Source organism: Maniola hyperantus, chromosome 3 (genome assembly GCF_902806685.2).
Source record: "Maniola hyperantus chromosome 3, iAphHyp1.2, whole genome shotgun sequence".
NCBI lineage: Eukaryota > Metazoa > Arthropoda > Insecta > Lepidoptera > Nymphalidae > Maniola > Maniola hyperantus.
Genome location: NC_048538.1, coordinates 9,003,972 through 9,028,453, shown reverse-complemented (window position 1 = coordinate 9,028,453; position 24,482 = coordinate 9,003,972). Strand labels below are relative to the sequence as shown.

At 36.9% G+C, this 24,482-nt stretch overlaps 3 protein-coding genes across 11 annotated transcripts in view; 2 read left to right on the top strand and 1 right to left on the bottom strand.

Annotated features, from left to right (window-relative positions):
* The window catches only part of mrj (DnaJ heat shock protein family (Hsp40) member B6 mrj), a 52,888-nt gene extending 50,048 nt beyond the window's left edge, over positions 1-2,840 (top strand). For all 7 annotated transcript variants that reach the window (XM_069508832.1, XM_069508841.1, XM_069508838.1 and 4 more), the window contains one exon: positions 87-2,840. In XM_069508832.1, the coding sequence (XP_069364933.1) occupies positions 87-186 (100 nt within the window). In that variant the 3' untranslated portion in view covers positions 187-2,840. The remainder of the gene's footprint in view (positions 1-86) is intronic.
* Positions 2,841-5,184: 2,344 nt separating this feature from the next.
* Positions 5,185-8,035, top strand: LOC138404728 (uncharacterized). Its single transcript, XM_069509521.1, has 5 exons — positions 5,185-5,259; positions 5,824-5,962; positions 6,534-6,619; positions 7,134-7,290; positions 7,797-8,035. The coding sequence occupies exons 1-5, from the start codon at positions 5,185-5,187 to the stop codon at positions 8,033-8,035; spliced, it is 696 nt and encodes a 231-aa protein (XP_069365622.1).
* Positions 8,036-9,898: 1,863 nt separating this feature from the next.
* Positions 9,899-19,436, bottom strand: Hyccin (PI4KA lipid kinase complex subunit hyccin). 3 transcript variants are annotated; one of them, XM_069508735.1, is made up of 8 exons: positions 19,311-19,436; positions 18,929-19,140; positions 18,151-18,316; positions 17,554-17,648; positions 16,022-16,239; positions 14,900-15,144; positions 13,796-13,912; positions 9,899-12,582 (listed from the first exon to the last, which is right to left on the bottom strand). In XM_069508735.1, the coding sequence occupies exons 2-8, from the start codon at positions 19,124-19,126 to the stop codon at positions 12,128-12,130; spliced, it is 1,494 nt and encodes a 497-aa protein (XP_069364836.1). In that variant the 5' UTR covers positions 19,127-19,140; positions 19,311-19,436; the 3' UTR covers positions 9,899-12,127. The 3 variants fall into 3 exon arrangements, with proteins under 3 accessions (XP_069364836.1, XP_034840234.1, XP_069364839.1); XM_034984343.2 differs by having other exon boundaries at positions 19,274-19,427; XM_069508738.1 differs by having other exon boundaries at positions 19,401-19,420.
* Between the last annotated feature and the right edge of the window lie 5,046 nt (positions 19,437-24,482).

The window sequence follows — 24,482 nt, the reverse complement described above, 5'->3', positions numbered from 1 at the left end:
TTGGCGCCCCTTCGCCCCTTTTTGTTTTTTTACATACATAAACTACCTATTTGAAGTCGCTTATAAATACATTTTCTTTTTTCCAGGGTCATGGAGAATGGTCGTGAGACTGTGATGTCTTATGAAAATGGGGTCCTGAAATCAAAGACTGTTAACGGCGTACCTCAATCTCTAACATACAGTTAAGTAAATAACCTCTTACCAAACTCAATCCAAATGACAACTTTACTCAATATAATAATTATGTGAGTAACATGTTCCAACTTATACCTAATTTAATATTGCTTATTTTAATTAATGTAGTTAAACTGGCACTGTAAATTTTAGTGGTAAAAATTCTAAACAATTCTTAATTTAGTTGTAAGTCTCGCTTTTTAATTTTTGAGATAAAGTGAGCCAATAATTATTGCAAAGTAACATTTTTCAAAGATTCCGCTCGTCAGAACTGTTTGCCCGATTCTCGATCTCAATCTCTCGACCGAGCATTGTGTGTTAGTACTGACTGTTGATTTGATGCTCCTATTCAGTCAACTATAGTTAGTGTCAAATATAAACGTAGGGGGCGCCATTTATGAGTTGTATAATTAAATACCTACTCGTCGTTTTTGTGGTTCTAAATTGACTATAATATTTAATAAAATGTAGATTAGTTGTTTGATTTCTGTTCTATTATTTTTATTCAATTTTTACTGCCACGTTAGTGTAGCGCGCGTGCGTGGCATAATTATAAATTAATTTTATGAAGCTTGCTTCATATTTTATATGAATGATAGATAAAATATTACAATGATGCCAAAAAAGGTGTGTGGTTATATAATTTAGTTACAATTTTGTCGCGGACGACGTAAAACAGGCTACAATTTATAAGAAGTCAACTGCTCAGGGAACTCGTGTTCCACGCTGCCCACATAACGGGCCAGTCATAGCTTTTAGTCTATTATATCACAATATTCTTTACTCCTTAGTTAAAATATATTAGTATGAAAAATTGCACCACTTAAAAATTCGTGTTGAAAACTTTATACACATGTGTTTTTGTTTTACGGCATTTATTGTATAGCGATTAATTTAAACACCATTAACATTAATATGCTAATAATTTAATTGTCAGTCTTTTGGAGTTAATTTCATAAAACCGCGTCAACGCTACAAAACTTGCGTCGTATTACGTATAGTGAACCTCTACGTGTAGTGTACATTTTCAAAACTTCCACAAAATGTACCGACTGACGATTTGTCTCAATAGTTTAGCTGAACAGGATGTTAAATGCATATTTTTATTTCGGTGGACGGCGGCTTAATAGTAACAATCCTAACACAATTTTTTTTTATATAATATATGGATACATATATTATATAAAATAATAAATTGATTTCTCGCATGAACAAAACTTTTTACTTTTTTACAATTCTACAATAATTTTCATAATAGGTATTATAAGTCACCTGTACTATGTTTGTTCAAGGTTGACCATAATATAACTTTACTGGTTGATATTCCTTTATTTAGTAGCAAAGTATGATGATGATTGTCAAATATTAGTGATTAATTATTATATTGCTATGCTAATTTAGGAGGTACTTAATATTACTTATTTATGTTGCAAGAATTTACTTCTTTTAATATTATTTAAAATTAACTGTCAGAGGCAGAGGGGCAACTGAGCCTAGTGACCAATAACGACCAACGATATGTCATCAGAATATTTTTTTACGTTCTACAACTTTGACAACGATGGGAAGTCCGCAATATCTGTGGGAATAAGTTATCGCTATTTACAGGTTGCACGGTTGAAGCTTTAATTATAGACTTTAATTGTTCAGTAATAGGGTTGTAATTGACATGTGTGTAACATCACAAAATTATTGCACTTATCTGTCTGGACGGCGGACAGGGAGCTGTACAACATATCGACCTATTTAATCCTCCGGGGATTACACTTAAGGGATCTCATTTTTGAAGGAGACGGTTTAAAAATGCGTTGGTATATATAGATTTATTCACAAATATTACGTCGAGATTTACTACTTGTGTAATCATTATCATGATCAACTCATCGCCCGCGCCGGCCCAATACTGAGCAGAAGTCTCCGCTCAGACTTTAGACTATAGTCCGGCACGCAGGCCAAGTATTGGTAGACTTCACAAACACAACATGTGAGTGTAACCACAAGGCTATCACTGCTCTACTTTCTACTTGTTACGATTAAAAACCATTATTTATTATCTCAATCAATCATCCAGCCTGTTTGCGTCCACTGCTGGACATAGGCCTTCCCAAGAGCACGCCACCACACACGATCCTCCGCCTTCCTCATCCACCCACTTCCCGCTATCTTCTTAAGGTCGTCAGTCCAGCGGGTTGGAGGTCGTCCCACACTGCGCTTGCTATTATCTCATAGCTACTAAAACAATAAAAATAATATCAATGTTATTAATGAACTCTCATTAATAATAATGGTCACATCTCATTTTATTTAGCCATAACTTTTTTCAATCAGTGATTTGAGATATTTAACATTTGCGGCCATAGAGTTGTAGTATTTATAAACCTTTCCGATGACATATTGCTTATTGTTATTGGTTCCTAGGCTGGAGTTCATACATTTCTGCTCATCCTCTTTAAGGTTTGAGATCCGCACTTAACAGGAGGTCTTGCTGTTAATATGAGTGCCATTACTATCCTATAGATTCTTCTATTTTACCATCATTGTGTTTTCAAAAATTGTAAATAGATTTAATGATTGAAATTAATTTTTTTTCAATATTTTGTGTTTTGCAAAATTATTGTCAGCAAGTAATGAGCACTGCGAGTTAAATAAATAAACTTAATTTGTAACGCTGTTGTTTTATTTTTTAGAAGGTAGGTAGGTACCCCAAACATGATTTTGTGAAAGCCTCGTGAATCCAGTGGCGTGCAGGTACAGGCATGCGTCTTATACAGAGGGAGCTAGCGCGTGCCAGACCTTAGTTATTTTATAAAAGCTGAATGTTTCTCTGCGTATTGTCCTCGACACTCGGAGGAACGTTTGTTTGGATCATGGTGGCAATATATAGCAGTATAAAGACTAATTTTTTATATTTTCTTCGGAATAGTATTAGAAATCACGTTATGTATTGCCAGACATTTAGTGTCGTGGGAACCTCCTGCCAGACACTCTTAAACTTTAAGGATGTCTGCATGGGGTCGCCAAGTATCTGGCAATGCATGACGTGAATTGTAAAATACTCATTTAATACTAGTCTGAAGAAAATATTAAAAAATATATATATTGATGTACCTGTTATCTCCCAAAGCCTCCGTGATCCAAACAAACGTTCCTCCCAGTGTCGGACAATACGCAGAGAAACTTTCAGATTTTATAAAATAACGAAGGTCTGGGAAGCACTGGCTTTTAGTTCATTAAAATAAGTAGATAATCTATCCAATCTATTTAAAATAGATCAATATTCTAATTTCTATTCATAATAATCATAATTCATAATAAATAATCTACCAGTGGGTCAGTCAAGTGGGTAGGCCACGTGACTAATGCCTACTATACATTGGCGTCAAATCCAGTGCATGCCAATGCGTGAACCCACCGGCCACCACGGAGCAGCTGGCAGATGAATATGCTTTTGGTCAAGACCTGTCAAAATAGCCAACCTTATCTAAGATTCAGACTAAACATAGGACTATAGACCATGCACCTATTATATTCAAAGGCTGCTGTAACAAACATTAGTGTCTGCAAGCGATATGTTATAACTTATCAGTACCCTTATTATAAATGCGAAAGTGTTTGTTTGTTGGTTTGTCCTTCAATCACGGAGCAACGGATTGACGTGATTTTATGCATGGGTATAGTCAAAGACCTGGAGATTGACATAGGCTACTTTTTATCTCGGAAAACCAAAAAGTTCCCACGGGATTGTTTAAAACCTAAGTCCACGCGTACGAAGTCGCGGGCATCAGCTAGTAATTACATAATTTGGATACTTATGACCTTAGGACGCGATCGATGGCATCGACATTCGACACGCGAGATCGTTGATTATGATATAGGGTAAATGGATTGTCTATACTTATATAAACAATTATCAATAATAATGTTTGTCGGTAATTATTAAGAATATTAAAATTGTTATTGCAATCCATACTAATAATATTATAAATGCGAAAGTGTGTCTGTCTGCCTGCTATAACCTTTCACGGCCCATCCATTCAACCGATTTTGACGAAATTTGATACAGAGATAGCTTACATCCCGGGGAAGGACAGGATACTTTTCATCCCGGAAAGTTAAAGAGTTCCCACGGGATTTTTAAAAAACTAAATCCACGCGGACGAAGTTACGGGCATCGTCTAGTATATGATAAATATTAATGATTTACTATCTGTATCTATTATTACTTTGCGTACTGAGCTTTCGATAATCCCTTAAAATTTAAGGTGTAGTTTCTTGACTAGAACACTGTATAGTCCGTTATAGGTTTAAAGATGGCAATCGAGGTATGAGGCGTGGGGACGCCCCGCACACCCGCACGTGTCCCGCGCCGGTTTAACACGGAGGGTGTGCGGGGCGTTCCCTCCTCGATTGCTATCTCGACCTGTCGCGTACTACCAAGGATTGTAATTGATTTTATAAGCGTTCAATTTTTATTAAGAATGAAAAATAATGTTTTGGTTTTGCCATTCAACTCGCATAACTGAGCTCGCATCGCTATGCTCAATGTTCATACTTCATAGATACCTGATACAGTACGCGGCAGAAAATATTGTACATCGACCTTTAGAAAGAGATAGCGGTTTCGTAGAGCGTTGTATCTGTCGTTGAGACCGACAAAACGTCACATAGGTATGAGTGACAGTGATAACGCTCTACAAAGCCGAAATCTTAATGTAAAGGTCGATGTACAATATGTTCTGCCGCGTAGTGTACATATTGGCTACGCCGTGCCTACGGCCACTAGGTGCTAAATGTACTACCTATTCCTATTAGGTGCCTGTGGTATGTAGATATCTATGAGTAAATATCATAAGCACTAAAGTGACTGAAAACCAAAGTCACGGGCATGTTATTGTGTTATATGGCAGCGATATTCTGATCCTCACGATCGATACAACAATAATGGCAGTTGAATTAGACAGACCTATCTGCCTATGCATATACCTAACTTAAAGTTTTATTCATAGTAAAATGGTGTTTGTGTACAGTTGCTGCTTTTGGTTTTCACTTCGACTTGGTGGCATATTAATAGGGATTTTCTCAGTTGTAAGATACAATAGTATTTAAATCTATCTTTCAAAAACGGTCTGCTTTGCCCTTACATATCAGAATAACTAAAATAAACGACTAACTGACTGATTAGACCGGTTTTATGGTTCCGTACCAAAATGGTAACAATGGAATCCTTATGGTGCTACTTTTTCCGTCCGTCTGTCTGTCTGTCACAGTAGATTACTTCAGTAACTATTAAAGAAGATTTAACGATGATTCTTACTTAAACCTTAAAAGCACATCCGCAAAATAATCGCAGTTGACAGTAGAGTAGATACGAGTCTGGCTAACGAAAGAAGAGACTGGAAAAGCGCGGCAAATTTAAAAAATATCAGTATAGCAGCTCTGAAATTAGTATGACAGACCTGGAATAACCTAATTTGATAGAACATAAATAAAAATAAGTAGGTACACGGTACATTAATTCTAAAGTATCAAATTAGCTAGGTTACTAGGTCTGTCTTACTAATTTTGGGGCTGCCGTACTGATATATTTTTAACTTGCCGCGTTTTTCAGTCTCTTCTTCCGCAGGCTAATAGATTTACGTTATATTGCAGATTCAAGCTGTATTGGGAATAATAATTTTTGGCATAGCTTTTAAGCATCAACAAAATGTTAAAGAGCAATTATCACTGTGGATGAAAAACTTGAACCTCATATTTTATGTGAATGGATATTTGGAAAATTTTCAAGCAGGTAGATAGAATAGATATAACTGTAGGGTCTGTACTCTGTAGAACCTGTCTGCACCTAGTAGGTATAAGTGGTCAACTATACTTATTAGATAGGTACGTAATCATTCTGATTCTGAGATGTCATATGCATATTTAATAAATTTGGAAGTATGCTCAACTCGCTGGACTGAAGCTGGACACGCATCGTCCCTTCACTCAGCTTCACCTACTCATACATAATTACATACCTCCTTTGGCGTTTCCTGGTTTCGTGGTTTACAAAAACACCAGATTTGTTCTATTTATTCTAGTTTTTTGTGATTAAAATAAATTGTAACCAAAGAACTAGTTTTTTACTAGGTGAAACGGGTTTCAACTGTGACATACCTATGTATATACCTAGGTAGGCATACTTACTGACTAGTTATGACTGTACGTAATTCCTCATGAGTCACGTATACCAAATACGCGAATCACGTCGGGGTCGCTGTTCAATTTGCCATGGCCCTTGTATAATATAACTTACTAAAATAAATACCAATCCAACTTGAGCTTCTGAATTGGTAGTTTCAGAAATTACGTTATTATTTCAGATCCTGAAAAATATATCACTTACTCCATTGTCATTTTGAGCATCTATATAATTTTTTGTATCCTGTACATTTATGGAGCCTATGTGGTAAGTATCAACCTCTCCTGCGTTTCCAAATAAAAGGGATTTGTTATTGAGACGGTAGATTAATTTAACCAAATTATTTCAGGGTTCGTACCCAAAGGGTGCCAAGGGGAACCCCATTACTAAGACTCCGCTGTCCGTCCGCCTGTCTGTCTAGTACCCATTAGTTACCCTGCATACGTAATGAATGCAGTATGTTTACGTCGTAACCTTGATGATTCCGTTATCGATAACGGCCTTGAGCGCGCGCAACTAGCGCACATCCCTAGTCCGATTATGATTTATGACCAAGCCTGCAGCGTGATAATAACTAGACTATAGTAACAAGACGCTATATTATCACTTGGCGTCACGGCTTTGCCGTTTAGATACCTAGACCTACCTAGCCACGGACAAAGCCTCCTACTAGACCAGACCTGAGCCAATCTACCCGGATACCTAGGTGTTGAAGAATCAATGATGATTAAGTATAATATAGGTACCTAGTAGGTAATCAATATATTATTGTTTATTGCAGTGCAACAATGCCGCGATGATTGGTTTTATTTTGATAGAGATGATGCGTCTTATATCTCTGACAATACTGGTAATAACGTGGCTGCTGGTTCTTAAACAGAACACCATGGATATAGGCCTAGTTATTGGTGCTAGCGTGGCGAGTGGCTTTATACTTTGTGAGTAACGGAACATTTCACATCTGCTTAATCAACTGGTGCACACAATGTATTTTAAAATTATAAACAATAGAATTACCTAAGTAATATGAATAAGGTGCAACATTTTTACTGAAATCATATAAGTACGTAATAACATGTCAAGGTGTTGCTTTACCTACTAAAAGCCCTAAAGATGGGTAGAAGGATTTGCACTTTAAACCTCCACACACAGCACACAGACCACCACCTAGACTCCTAATAAGTGGACACCCGCGATCACCAAGCTTAGGCAGTTGCTTAGCATAAAAGTCAGCCCACGCCCGCTCGTTCGGTATCCTCATTCCGCACATTGTCTTGATTACTTGACTTTTGAGTCCACCAATCGCAACAAAGTATTCTCCCCTGTCCCCCGCCAACAATTTACGATTTTGTTTTCATGCAAAACCTTGTAGGTATATGCGTACTCTTGAGGTTGCATTATCTGTGCTCCAACATAATCTTTCCCCCCTTTCTTATCTTTTCAGTGGGCATGTTTTATTTGTGGGTATGTGCAGCCACTCTACCAATGCTCATTAACGAGATGGAGCGCGAAGAACAGAAAGCTAAGATTGATAAACTTCAACAACTCCTCGAATACAAGAAGCAGCGTTTCAACCCGTTATTATCGACATTTGATGACGACGATGAAGATTTATATAACAAACAACTATTTGTTATACCAAGAAACAATTTCCCAAAATCAATAGATATGAAAGTACAATGAATCATAGCTTGTATTAAAAGAAGTAATCTGCTCTCCTCGTATAAGATCGAAACTCGATAGTAGATAGGTAGGTAACATGATCGATACCCTACGACGTGCACCATTATTTCTTTATACATAGGTACCTAGTTTATGGTCGCCGCATAATTATGGAAGGGCATTAGGTATACTATCTAGGCGTTAGTTCGAAACCGAAATGCCGGCACATCGCGAATGGCATAGAATCCTCAGAAGTTGAATGAACTGAGCTTATTTAACGTTTGTAGAGGTGTCCGTACGTTCCGTCCGATTGGTCTTATCTATAAGAATAATAATAAATAATAATAATTTTTTCATAAGAATGCAGGTGACATTATGACGGGACTCTGTCAATCTAACCCCCACACCTGTATTTCAGTGATTAAATACTTACCTACTAGGTAGTTATAGTTACTAAGTAGCTGTGGTAGGTAGTGGTGGCACTGTAGGTAGGTACCTATCTACCTAGTTATAGTTTTGATTACCTACCTAACCTAGCAAAGCAGGACTATTGTTACCTATATAATTGAGTTTCGGCTTTGGACTAAAAATTTAGACCACATTCTCTTCGATTGTACCGGCATTTTGACCTTGGAGTAGGTAAGTATAAGAACCTCCTCCTTTTTCTGAAGTCGGTTAAAAATAGGGACCTTACACAAAAAGAAAAATATCTGGCTAAGTATTTATTTTAGAGTAGGTACTGGCGAAAAATTGTTAATAGCTAATAGCAGAATTCACAAATCACACGTAAATCTCAATCTGGTAATTAAGACTACATCCTCTGGCGCCCTTCAGGCGAATATTGACGAAGGTGGAACCCGGGCCACCCGCCGTTATGGTAGCGCTTCCCTCCGAGTGGTCCAAATCTCTGGCGATTATACCCTGAACAAACAGGTTACAAATTAAGTAATATATAGCTTATTTCTGCGAATTAACTCGCATCGCTATGCTCAATGTTCATAGATACCTGATACATTACGCAATATTGTACATCAACCTTTAGAAAGAGATAACGGTTTCATAGTGTTGTTTCTGTCGTTGAGACCGACAAAACGTCACATAGGTATGAGTGACAAGAGACAACGCTCTACAAAGCCCAAATATCATTCTAAAGGTCCATATACAATATATCCTACCGGCTACTGTACTTGGTTGTCCATCATCTGACTGCCAAAGCCCCTTTTCTCAGGAACCTGTAGAGGTATTATACCTATATATTTAGGTCTAGGGTCTCTTGGAGCTGTAAAAAATCAAATATCTAGGTCCACCGGTTTAGGCTGTGTTGCTATTTAATCAGCCACAGTCCACGGTAGTGTTATGTATAGATAGAAGATTAATATAACTATTTACTAATGTTAGATTAATTATTATCCTTATGTAGAATGTACTCAATTAATAATAATTTTTTAAAATTACCCAACTAGTATAAGTGCATTAATTTTTTGACAAAACCTAATACCTAAGTATGTTTTTGTATAAATTTAGATGTCTTCCCAATTTCGTAAACAAAATGGCGAAAATTGAAATCAGCTAGTCTTTTCCTTTCCAACTGTAAATATGTATGCAACCACGCTGCCTCCGCGCGGCCACTTTGCGGCAAATTTGAAGGCGCCCTTAAAGTAGTTCCGGCCTTACCCTGATTATTTGTTGTCCTGGATCGGAGTAGAAAATTTCCTTTACTCTCTTCTTAAATGGAATAGCCATGTAATTAGCTTTTTGTTGCCAAATCAGCCGCGTGTTGAAACTCGTGCCAACAATCAGGTCGTGACCCCAACATGACGATAACGATACGAGAACTACAAAACTCAAAAGCAAAAAAAATCTCATTTTTTTTTTATAATTATAAAACAACGTGCAATCGCTGCTAATATTGAACACGAACTGTTTTGAGAGACGTGGAAAACTGGACATTTAAATGTAAGCAAGCTTTGTTTGCGGCTTCGTCATAATCAAACAAAGTGTAAATAAATATCTTACCTCATTATGAGGTTACGAGGAGTACTGATAAAGGAACGCTTGATATTAATCACTAGCACTAAGCTCGTGACTTCGTCCACGTGGACTACATAAATTTCATACCCCCATTTAACACACGTAGCGAAAGAATTATGAAAAATCCTTTCTTAGTGGAATCCTACCTTTTACAAAGAACCACCATTCAAGTCTCATGTCTCTAGGACCAGCAGTTTAGGATGTGCGTTAATGTATAAGTCAGTTAGGACTTTGAATTTTATATATACAGCTGGCGAACAAACCGGTGTAATTACACGAAATAAAATTTTACAGATGTATAAAACTGAATGAAACCTTTTGAAACTACCTATACCGTTTTGATCGAAATAACGATGTTTGGATTCAGTTTTAGCTTGGACCGTTTTGCTTGGAAATGTGTTCGAGTTTGTATTTAGTGATCCAAATTATGAACTTTGAACTCGATTATTTCAGTATCTATATTTAGATGATTTTATTATATGGATTGGGTGGGACAAAAAAAGTATTTCGATCAGAAGTGTACCTAAGTACGCCGTTTTGATCGTCAGCTCTCCGTCATTATATTGTTGATACCGTCGCTAGGTATTATCACAAAACCGTGCAGATCGATTACTCGGATGATATTGTGAAATAGAATGTAAAGTACCTAGTATGTAGATACAGATTTCACACATTCTCCATTTCCTTTTAATTAAAATTTCCTAGAATGTGTGAAACAAGATGCATTTTCCGCATTTCTTGCCTGTTTTATAAATTATTAGATCATGTCCGCGACTTCATCCTCGTGGACAGTTAGTGTTTTAATATATTTGTTTAGTCTTAAGACTGAAGGCGCGTCTTCAACAAAATAATTAACTTACGGCATAAAGCTTATTTCAAACTACGGGATATAAATTATATTAAATTTTAGAGTAAAATTGGCATGAATGTTGGGATGCACCGGACTATAATATAATTTATATCCCGTAGTGTGAAATAAGCTTAAGATGTTGTAATCAATAAGCTTTCCAGTTTAGGTACATATGTATTTATATATTATATTTTATTTTTGCTGATGTTTATACATTTTTCATTCTTTCATAATTAGATAAATGTGCTTAGACCACCTACCAATTACCATATAGTAACATGTAAAATAATACCACCAATTTATGATGCCTCTTACTAAAAAAGCAAAGAATCCAACATTAAAGTACAAAACAATATTTAAGGTTGTCACTGCTTGTTTTACAGGTCTAAGGTTCTTCCCCAAACGTGGAATACCCACATCTAATAGTAATGACGCGTGTAATGCCTATGTTACAGCCAAAACTATTTTACGGATAACTTCGTTTAACTGGATAAAACAGCCAAAAATAATTTTGACTATTATGGAGGTTGGTCAAAAGTAACTTCCACTGAAATTCCTGTCTTTTCCGTTAGAATAAAGCATCATCAACAAGTTCATAAATAAGATCAGGTCGAATGTGGCCCTACAGTTTTGTCAGTAATTTTGTAAAGCGTGAAGCCCAAAGCCAGTTTACTGGAGTTGCCTATTTAAAATCACTCAAATCAACCCCCCTATTGTATAAGATAATCGTATTCATCGTCATCGTAATCGGTAGCAAATTCTGCTCCTTGATTGGCTGTGAAAAAATGAACAACCGTATCCAACCAATCAAGGAGCAGAATTTGCTGTCGATTACGATGAATGCGTTCTTACACAATCGGGGGGCTGATCAGTAGATTCAGATTCAAAACCATTTTTAACCAATATTTTTCACTCAAAAGTAGATAACTATTAGGCATTTTTTTGAATTAGTAAATCTACTTATGCTCAACTTCTATAATCAGTACTGTTGACTGTTTACTGCAGTAACTTTTGACAGGACAACAGTTCTACCTGTAACACACTACACAGACAAGACATCATAGTCCATAGTTGCAAGTTTGTTGGAATGTTACATCATCATGCTGTAAATCATTGTGTTCAATACTCGGGGAGTTACGGTGACGCATTGTATTAATATTTAAAACGGGTATGCTTGATTATTCCAAGCATTCATGTTTTAACGTTATAATACTGTAACGCGCGGGACTATTTTACACTGAACTAACTTGCATGGCCGCGAATCGCGGCGTGGTTTCTATATCCAAGGAGTCAGTCGTCAACTGCGACCGTGAGTCAGAGTTCTCAACGCTGTTGTGGCCTGAAGTCATAGAAATTTCGTCTTTAAGACTGCCATTGCCGTCGAAAGTTTCTATTACGTTAGTTTTTTGCTGTGCATCGACCATGTCTCCGCCACCGCTGAGAGAGTTCCGTGTTCCCTTGGATGAGTCTTTGACGGTAACTTTCTTGTCGGACGAGGCCCCCGTTTTGTCTTTAGATTCTTTCTTTTTGCCGAGTACAGGAAATGCGCTGAGCTTCGGTTTAGAGCTGCGCGCGCCAGCGCCTCGTTGTATGGGGACAGCGTCCGATTCTGCCTCTTCTATGATCGAAGTGAGCAAGTCTGCAGAGTCAGTTGGCACTGCTTGACCGGCTTGGATAGGAATGTCATCTATAAAAATATAACTTGTATTTTTGTATTGTAGAAATAGAAAGATTTTTATTCAATTAAACTTTTACAACTACTTTTGAATCGTCAAATGCATCTGTCAATGCACTGGCTCAGAATACCTTTTCTACAAAGACAGCTACACAACTCGAATTGATATTTTTGAGTTTAACATCGGTTAAAGCATGGATGAGTAGGTACTTTCAAATTTATTTACCTACTTATCAAGATACATTAGAAATTATTCACAACCACTTAATACTATGTGTTTCAGCGTTCTAATTACGTTCACAATTTTTACCAATAGGCAACTTACACAATAAAGAATAATAGCGAAAATACGGAGGGGGGAATGGGATAAATCAATAATCCTAGAATTTTATGTTGAATTCTATGTAGCGTACCTTTAACTAAAACAAACAAAAATGGAAGGTGGTACAAATTCACATTAAAAATAACTTTCTTTTAAGTCATCATAAAAATTAGTTGTTTGTTGTATCTGCAAATAAACAATCTGATTTATGATTTTTTTTTAATTTATAGACTAGTGCTTGACTGCAATGATGATGATGCAGCCTAAGATAGAGCGTGATTGCCTAGAAGATGCCTATTCTTCACTTTGACTTAAAGATACCTATATTAAAAGTGGAGGAGAAAACTGATGCCGATAAGGCCTTCCATATCCCAGCGGTTCAACTTATTGACGAGAAAGCTAATCGCTTCGTACATGTTCATGGAATTCGACTATGTTATATGTGCGGGAGTAGATCTTGAGATGCCTTGCGGTACAATACTAGAAAAGTGAAGGAGGAACCAGGTGAAAAAGTTCATGATAGGTATATCAGATAAAATTTGATATGAACATGAATGCTAAATGTATTATTATCTCTTTCGAAATGTTTCGTGCAGAAAAGAATAAATAATTAAAATAATTTTTATTAAATTAAAATTTTACCAGTACTTTTGAATCGTCAAATGCATCTACCACTGGTTCGGAATGCCTTTCCTACCGAGAAGAACCAGCAAGAAACTCGGCGGTTGCTCTTTTAAAGATTTAATAGATTTGATTGATTTTTTCAAATATAGATTTAGACATGTCAATGTTAAGTCTAGAGATGGTGTCCAACAGAATTAACACCAGTCTAATTTTTTGGCGTATTTTGATTGTCATGTCCATCATGTTTTTGTCATTTTAGTCATTATATACGATGCTCACCTGGTAACTTTTTAGTGCGGAATGATGCATTGGTTATCATTGATTTAGACATAGTGACTGTTGTGGTTGCTGGGGACAGTGCCACGCTGATACCCATGGGGCCATCACATGGTTGACCTGAAACAAGAATAATACTAGCAATAACAATATAAATACATAAATAATAATCTATAGGTCGTTCTAAGGCCTAGTGTGAAATGTACCACTGGCAAGTAACGACCGCAATTTCTTGTGGAAGTCAGCTTTTTAGACTTGCACTTGACACTATTTTATGCCCTACAAAAAAGTACTTATAGCCCGTACAAAATTTAACTCTACTAACGCCATTTTAACTCTATGGGTCAACTGTCATGTCAAAAGTACGGTTCACTTTTAAAATAAGTACTAAAATCGTACTTATACTTTTGACATGACAATTGACACTCAAAGTTAATATGGTGCGTGAGAAGTCATTTTGTACGCATAATACCTAATTGCAGTCCCGCGCATTGCTGGAGAGCGAGCTACGAGTAAAATCTATGCTTTTTTATTATTTTTATAATTTTTGATTGTCTAATACTCCATATCCATACTAATATTATAAATGCAAAAGTGTGTCTGTCTGTCTGTCTGTCTGCTAGCTTTCACGGCCCATCCGTTTAACCGATTTTGATGAAATTTGGGATAGAGATAGCTTGCATCCCGGGGAAGGACATAGGCTACTTTTGATCCCGGAAAATTAAAGAGTTCCCACGGGTTTTTTAAAACCTAAATCCACGCGAACGATACGGAACAGAATATATTGGACAGGTGATATTCCGAAAAAATATGTCGAGTGGAAATATGTCGGCAGTAATCGGGACGCAAACGTTGTCTAGTGAACAGATCTGTGTCTAGTGACGTTGATCGAGTCTGCGCATTAGCACACAATCCGGGTTACCAAGGAGACGTAAGAAAAACAATATGGTTTGAAGATGGTAAGAGAAAAGACTTGTGTACTTGTGAAGAATCGTATCCCGCGTTCCTATTAAGCCAACATAATAACCCTGTAGATAAACGCCCAATAGAAGGAAATAAGACGATCCTAGAGCTCTGCCGACATATAAGTATTATAGAGATACGAACCAGATGGATTATTCTTCATAGAGTTAATGACAGCACTGGTGACCAGCATGACATCAGGAAGGAGCTCGTATTGCGCTCGCTGGTCTATATCCTTTATAGCCTGGAGAGCTAACGTGTAGAATTCATTAAACATTGCAAAATATGCCCCCTCTATCATTTCTAGGAGAAAGTTTGAAGACACTGGTATTCTTGGAATTGATCTTGAACTTGAAGCACCTTTTTTATGGAATCCTTGTGTAACTATTCTGTAATTTGAAATAAAATATTGATATAACCACAGATATGTCCAGATTTGCAACTAGCGTGGCCCCCTCAGTTCCTCTCGCTCAAGCAGATTTTCTTACTTGTGAAATGTCATTCCTTCTACACTTCACGTTGTTTGCCAAATACTCACGTACAAATACATTTTGGCAAACAAAAAAAAGTGGCCACGGTGATAAGGACAAAACATAATCATTTTGTCACATTCTAACAAGAGCTTAAATGCATTTAGCTATCTCGCTCTAACAGTAAGTGTCACAATAGGGATACTTCTAACAGTCTTTATTCTGAGGATATAACAGTGTCACACAATTACTACAGTCTATCTATGCAATATTAAAACTGTAGAGTGTGGGTGTGTGTAAGTAAACTGGAAATCTTTATACAATAATAACTAATTTAGATAATAATCCCAGTACGCGTCAGAAAATAATGTACATCAACCTTTAGAAAGAGGTGGCGAATTTGTAGAGCTTTGTCTCTGTTGTTGAGATCAACAAAACGTTACAAAACGACAAAGAAGGTATGAGTGACAGAGACAACGCTCTATACAATGCCGAAATCTCATTCTAAAGGTAGATGTACATTATTTTCTGCTGCATACTGTATTAGGAACATTTTTAGCGTTTCGTACACGAAGGGTAGCAATAGGACCCTATTCTGTCCGTCCGTCTATCTGTCTGTCAGAGGACAGTAACAGCGAACCATAATAGGTACAGAGTTAAAATTTTCACAAAGTGTATGTCTATTACCCCCAGGATGCTATCACTTTGCCGATAGTCTGATAACTAGCCATAGCAGAAGCCTCCAACCAGACATAAGACAGTTGAGAATAAAGTCAAAAGAACGTTAACTATTTACCTGGATGAAGCAATACAAAAATGCCTCAGTGCAAGCTTAGGTAGAAGACTCAGTTGGCGATTGTAAACAAAGAAGAGAGCTGCCATGACTTTGAGGCGGTTTTGTGCGTTGATCATCTCCACCTGAGCGTGCGGGCCCCAGCTCACCAGCTTCGTGTTACACTCTTCCCATCGCCTCAGAGCACTTTCCGTAAGAAACTGCGATCCTAAGGATAATGGCTGAAGGATAAAGTAAAATGATATAGCTGCCTCATTGGTGTAGTGGTTTGCATGTTTGACTGCAGATGACGACGTCCTGGGTTCGACTCCCGGGTCGAGCCCAAAAATTGTTGTGTTGGATTTTTACCTACTAGCCCAGAGTTAGGAAGCTGGCGGTGTTGCACTCTTGTGTCTCGGAGAAGTCGGAGATCATGTAAAGCCTGTATGTGTAAGAAATAGGTGCACATATATTTGCACACTTATGCACTATGATTTCTACCGCGCAGTTGCCGAAATTGGTCGGGATGACATTATTATAGGTACCTACAACTACACTTAAGAGATACTCGCTGGATCTTTAAAAAAACCATGGTATCCATATTAACAAACTAGTGGACCTGCCCCGGCTTCGCACAGGGAGTCTACTTATTCCATAGACAAATACATATGTATGTTTTTATAATTTTTATAGTGTTTCACCTACACTTGAAGGAAATTTCTAAGTAATATGGGCCTTTGAAAGTAGTTTCGATAACTGCAAAAAGATGTCGCTACTAGATGGCAGAAACAGTCGCTTCAGTACTGAGTGAGCATACACATCACAAATTTCGTCACTGGCAGTAAGTGGGCTGTAGCTTAGTGGTTAGAGCGTCGGGCGCGATCCCAGGAGACGCGGGTTCGATTCCTGCCGGTTCGCAATTTTTGATGTGTATTTAAAATTATTTAAAATTATTTACATATGAATGTGTTATATTGGTATACTTAAAAACCTTCCTCAAATATTCAGAACATATTTTATGTACAGTTATAATTTTATTATAAGTGGAAATATAAATGTGAAAGTGTATTTTATTTTTCATTATATTCAGATACAAGTTAGCTCTTGACTGCAATCTCACCTGGTGGTAAGTGATGATGCAGTCTAAGATGGAAGCGGGCTAACCTGGAAGGGGTATGGCAGTTTAAAAGTTTGTCTGTTATCTTTTTGTGGCCAAAATTGTTAAACTGATCTTGACAAGGTTTGACTTTTAGTCCAGATGATGTAAATCAAAGAGTTTCCATGGGGATAAATTTACATATACTGTACAGTCAGTTTGTTTTTCAATTACATTATTACTTACGAAGAAAACTTTAGTTTTCCTGTATCACCTTTTATTGTATCCCAAACACAAACACACACCTTTTAGAACATTACGGAGAACTCTCAGGCATGCAGGTTTCCTCAAGATGTTTCTTTCACCGTTAAAACAAGTTATATTTAATTAATTAAAATGCACATAATTCCGAAAAGTTAAAGGTGCGTGTGTTGTGGTTGCCATATAAAAAAGAAATTACCTCATGATATATAGACGCTTGAGCTAAAGAAGGTAATCTGAAGGAAACAACTTTTGGTTTGCCATTTTCATCAACAACTTCAAAGTTATACAGACCTGAAAAATGGCATTATATTGAAATGTGCAGATAAATATATTAATACTAAGTAAAAATGCTTGTTAGGCCTGACCACACAGCTGCACTTTCAACTTTTTTTCTCTCTCTCTTTCTCTTCTATCTGTAATCAGTCCCTGGACTATAAACAAATTGGAGGTTCCTAAATGTTTACAGTTTAAGCTTTGCACATCCAGTGATGTGACATCCCTTCAAGATAAAGTATGATTAATATAGTATATTATGCTGGCCTCGTAAGGCGGAACCTTAACGTGCATTTTCATCTAGCGTTAACTACCCAGATGTATGCCAATAGCACATGTACCAAACCCTGCAGTGCATGCAATAAATCCACACACTCTCTTGCATCCTCTCTCGTTTGTGAAGCACATGCAAAACATGTAACGAAACAATGCATACATTTTTTAGCAGCTTACATGACCAGCACCAGATGAAACTGCCCCAGTGTAGTTAGACCAAATATGTAATTGATATTAGACATACCTATGAGTAAGGTTTCAATGCACCTGCATGATTTTGTAATGCTTTGAGCAACTGAACTTAAGTATCGATAGATTATAGTTGGAACAAATTGCAGTGTAAATCTCTGGAGTTCCACTTCTTTTGAACGATAGAAACTAAATAGTTGTATACAAACATTTTCTAACATCTGCAATATCACAAAAAAAAATTAAAGCTATATTTGGTTGTAAAGTGTGCATAAAACAACCAGTTCAATCTGAATATGGGACATATGAGCAGGCACTTGTTTGTGATTGGTTGGTCACTCAAAACGGTTAATGCCCACTGACTTTTTGTCTTTGTCATTTATGTGGGACTAGCTTATGCTCGCGACTTCGTCACTGTGGACTACACAAATTTCAAACCTCTATTTCACCCCCTTAGGGGTAGCATTTTCAAAAATCCTTTCTTAGCAGATGCCTACATCATAATAGCTATCTACATGCCAAATTTCAGCTCGATCCGTCCAGTAGCTTGAGCTGTGTGTTGACAGATCAGTCAGTTAGTCAGTCAGTAACCTTTTCCTTTTATATATTTAGATTACGTAACAGAGAGAGCCCTATATCAACTTTTCTCCATGGATAGAGTAAAGGAGTAGTATGAAAAGAAAATGTAATGAAATGACAATACCATAATGGCTGGGGTTTGATTTAAACTGTCAAACTTTTGAATTTCTTGACTTGAGTTCTGAACTGCAGTTAAAAAATAAATTAGGATCATTTTACAACAGTAAAATATGTAACTTATAAGCTTTCTGTACCTGTTGATCAAAATCATCATCTTGGTTTTTTATGTTAGCAAATCCTTCCTTATCATCTTCTCTGTATAAAAGATTAAATAGTGCTGTCGCTATCTCATGATTGTGTTCATGCTCTGCTGCAAAACTTTTTAGCTCATTTTCTCTCAAGGCAGCATATTCGTTAAGCCATTCAGTTATCAAATGTTTCCATTCTGCCATTGTATCTTCATGAACTAAAATAATAGTGATTTGTGTAATGTTAGAGTAAAAAAGCGAACTACAAGGTGTAATACATTGTTGTTAAGCAAGTGATACTTATTTTTTTTTAATATAATCAAAAATTATAACTAATGCAATAATACAAACCCTAAAGAAGCAAAATTGTAAACTGTGGTCGTAATACCTTCAAAAATTGTATTTAAACGCGTTGGATTATTTAATCCATTTTATTAAATTCACAAACTCATAAAATTTAAGTGTTAAAAAAACTCACTGCCATGTTAAAAGTACTCTGTGCTCACTGCTTTTTTGAATTTTTAACTTTACCAAAGAGTAGGTATATAATCACTAGACTTCACTTGAACACACAGATCACTATTTATTTATAAGCCGTAGATAGAGTAATAAAGGTAGATTGAAGTACTGTGTAACCGCGTATGAGATAGCGATAGCACGTCGTAACGATGAATAACACGACAATTATTACCATTGTTTAGTAGTCAATATTTGTATTAATCGATCAACAATATTTGTATTAAACGTTTTTTATGTGAAAACAAGTAAATAACTAATGAGAAATACAATTACAATTCCTTGTATGTATTCTTGAAAAAAACCAGTTACACGATAAGGGACAAAAAATAGGTTAGCTGCGTCTCTGTTTTTTTTTTTTTTTTTTTTTTTTTTCATACTTTATTGTACACCAAAAAATAAAATAAAAAAGACACAAAAAGAAACATGTAAAAGAAGAACATACAATCAGCGGCCTTATCGCTGTGAAGCGATCTCTACCAGGCAACTAGGTTGAAGAGGATTTAAGGGCTAGTGAAAACTGGGTTTAAGGTGTACGTAAGTTGTTAGGGAACATAAAGATAATAATTATAATAAAGTAATATGTATATTAATAGGCACAGAAATGCCTTAAAAATAATATATAGATAAAGATATACACAGGTACATATATAATACATAATATATATACATATATTAATATATAATATAGTGATAGATGAATAATAAATATACAACAATAATATTATGAGTAATATTGATGTTTTAATTGTAGGATAATATATTTAATAATGTGTAATTACATAGAAGGGTTCTGACAGTTTAGATAGTGTTTATATACACGAGTCTTGAAAACGTTAAGAGACGGAGCTTGTCGTACCTGCTGAGGAAGGGCGTTCCATAGCCTGATTGCTGTCACAGTAAAGGAATCTGAATATAGCGCCGAGTTGTGTTTCGGGTAAGCAAGAATATCTATATTTGAGGATCGCTGAACGCGACCTAAGGAGCCAAAGGGTTTAAAACGTTCTTTCAGGTATATAGGAGAGCATGGGTCATTGAGAATGCCATAGAGACAGGCAAGAACGTGCGCATTCCGGCGATACCGAATATTGAGCCACCCTAGTTCGGAACGGAATTTTGAGATGTGATCGAACTTACGCAAACCAAATATATACCGAATGCATAGATTGAGTAGACGATCGAGTTTGTTCAGTAGCTCTTCTGTAAGGTCAGTGTAGCAAATGTCCGCATAATCTATAAGGGGGAGCAACAGAGAGTTAACAAGCACAAGTTTTGCCTTTGGGGGCAACATATTCTGCATCCGTTTAAGTGCGTGCATAGAAGCAAAAACCTTCCGACTAATTTCCCCAACGTGAAAAGACCAGGAGAGACCTTGCGAGATATAAAGCCCTAAGTTTTTGACCTGAGTGGTGTATGGTAGATTTAAGTTGTTAAAGATGACAGGAGGAAGTGAGTTTAAGTCCAGTTTTGAAACTTGCCTAGGTCTACCAATTAACATAACCTGTGTTTTAGAGGGATTCACGAGGAGACCATGGTTTTCGGTCCAGATACGGATCGCCTCTAGATCTCTATTGAGTTTCAGAATGGAGTCTAGCGCATTTTCAGCATTGAATGAAATGTACAGCTGTAAGTCATCTGCATACAGGTGATAGGAGCTGAAATTTAAGATGGAGACTAATGTGTTGATGAATACTGAAAAAAGTAAAGGAGAGAGCACTCCGCCTTGGGGAACACCCATACTAGTGTCAGCCCATTCAGATGTAGCCTCCTCAGTACGAATACACTGCTTACGACCCCGAAGATATGTGAGAAACCATTCGCCTACAACCTGAGAGATATTGAAAGAGCGTAGTATTGCTAGTAATATGTCATGATCCACACAGTTGAAGGCATTGCTGAAATCTAAGAGAGTTATTAACGTAACTTGTGATTGATCCATAGCGTATCGGATGTCATCGGTGATTTTTATGAGTGCCGTACATGTACTGTGAGAGGGTCGAAAGCCTGATTGAAGAGAACTTAATAATGAATTATTGTTAAGAAAATTAGAGAATTGATGGTGTACGATACGTTCTAAGATCTTTGAAAGGAAAGGCAGTATTGAAATCGGTCTAAAGTGTGTTACGTCAGTTGGATCGGATTTTTTCGGTATGGGGATAATGTGTCCCTTTTTCCACAACGTTGGAAATACCCCCGAACTCAGGGAAAAGTTTAAAATGTGTGTGATGAAAGGTAAAACAATGTCAAGAACCAGTAAGATCATTTCCCGACCGATTTGGTCACTGCCAACAGCTTTGCTTGTGGCGGATGCAATGAGTTTCTTAACCTCATAGTCAGAGGTGGCTTCAAATTGAAATGAAGAATGGCCAGGCAGTGGTAGGGCAGAAATTTTGCTTATAGTAGATGCTTTTGTAACGGAATCCAACTGAAATGGTGGGGTGCTGAAATGTGTATTTAGTGTGTTAACGTCAAAATCGCTAGCAAGCTGGTTACGTCGCTTACCAAACCCCATAGTTCGCAGCAAATCCCATAATTTTTGGGGAGGACACTCTTCAATAGAGGAGAATGAGTGGCATCGTTTGGCAGTCCTAATCGCCTGGTTGCAGCGATTTCTAGCAATCTTAAATGCTACCCAGTCGTCATCGGACCTAGTTAATTTAAACTTCCGTTTCAGTTTATCTCGCCTAGCCCTCAACCCCCGAATTTTATCCGTCATCCAAGGAGCGGGTAGACGTTTAATCCGAACAGCTCTCACTGGCGCATGTTTGTCGTACAAATTGTTGATGAGTTTATTAAAACACTCGACTTTGTCATCAATGTGCTGTAGCTTCTGAATTTGGGTCCAGTCAGTATTAATAGCATCAATTAAAAGAGCATCTTTATTTATATTCATAAGACCGCGTTGAAAAACAACCTTAGGCTTGACCTTAGCCGGTTTAAGTTTATAAGAGGCAAATATGAGGTCGTGATGTGAAAACCCGGGGGCAGTTAATTGGCCATGTGTAAGGATGTGGTCAGGTTTAGTAGTAAGGATGAGGTCAAGTAGAGAACGGGAGTCGTTAGTGTGAAAGGTAGGATTTAAGTTGAGTATAGTGAGATTAGTGGCGTTAGAAATATGTTTTAGATGTCTTGCTCTGTTGTCATCCCTTAGTAGACAGGTATTAAAGTCACCCATTATTAGGCAGTGCTCATAACTTGGTAGAAATGACTCTAGGATATGTTCAAACGTTTCAAAGTATTTAACAGCAGGAGGTGCATAGACCACTCCAAGCATCAAGGCAACTCCACTTATATTTAACTCGATGAAAATGTACTCCATGTTATTAGAGTAGATCGTTGGTGACAGGTCAATGATTTTATATTTAATGTTGGACCGCAGATATATTGCCACGCCACCACCTCCTTTCCCAGTGCGATCATTTCTTATTAACACGTAGCCAGGTAGTGAATAATAGGAAGAAGGCAATGTAGGTTTTAGGAATGATTCAGATATCAAACAGGCATGAATGTAATTACAGTTGAAGGTATTCAGTAGTTCGGAGTGGTGAGCCGGAATGCTTTGGGCATTAATATGACAAATATTCAGATTCTTATGAACCGAGCTAAATGCGTTATGAAGCTGATCGCTTAGTGGTTCATCAATAGACTCGAATGATGAGTTGGAACTACAAGAATGAAAAATGTCAGAATTTATAGAGGTATCCATCTATGTAATGTATAATAAATAATTAGTAATTAATGATAAATATATAAAATATGATAACTATACCTATATGAAATAAAAAATAAAAATGAATTATAAATAAAAATTAAAAATAATAGAGTGCTACAAATAGAAATAAGCCACTTAAACCCACCAGCAACAAAGTTGTAACACATAAAATCTACTTAATAATTTCAAATAACACGTAATCTACCTAATAATTTTAAAAAGCAAAAAACAAAATACATGAGACAGAGTGAAATGAGATTCCTCGAAAAGAAAAATATTAATTCATACTATTATTAGGTAGGTATTTCACTAATATGTAAAAATGTAAAACCAATATCATATTATTACTGGATTACTGATATTATTAAACTATTATTTAATTTTACATATGGTAAGGATACAATTTAAATTTAGCAAACAATAAACATTATTAGTTTGTAGCACTACTTAAATACCAATGTTACCCATCATAACTTAATAAATCAAAAATACTGGAATCTACAGTCACACAGAATTAAATTAAGTCTATGGTAACCGTCTCAATGACATTAGACATTATTATTTTGACGGTCGACACAAAATCCACGAAATATTATTAATTAACTCACTCCCGAAAACTACCTATATATTACATTAGTACATTAAAATAATATTGATAATGATAATTAAAGAAAAAAAAACGAGTACTAACTATGATAAGCTACAAAGATAAGACCATCAATTGCTTGAGCACTCGTTTAGAGCGGGAATTCTCATTTCTTGCCTGCCCTCTTAGATCTTATGTTCAAAGGAGCCGTCACGACGGGGCACGTCCCTGGGGCAGATGTGGGAGTGTTAACAGCTGATGACGACGGTGCGGGGGTTGGAACGGGAATAGAATCAAGCTCTGAAGCCGTGCTGATACGATGCCGGGAGCCGTCATGCCCAACCACGTAGATTTGTCCGTCTTTAGTCCAACACTTATTGACTCCAAATCTCCGGCGAGCAGCCATGAAGGTGTCATGACGTCCCGTAGTCAGGAACTCGGACAGGGTTATACCCGAGTTCCTTAGGCCAGTCTTGGCATACCACACCTTATTCCTGAGCGCATGATCCTGGAACTTTATAAGTACAGCTCTTGGTTTGTCGGTTTTAGTGCGACCCAAGCGATGGCAGCGACTAATGCATTCTGTACTGATTGGGATTTTGAGATGCTCAGTGAGCACTTTAGTGGCAACGCAGTCTATGTTCTCCTTCTGATCCTTATGTTCGGGAATGCCATGTACCAGAAGAAACTTACGCCTGCTTCTCATCTCCATATCGTCCTGGGCTTTGTGTAGGAGCTGGACCTGT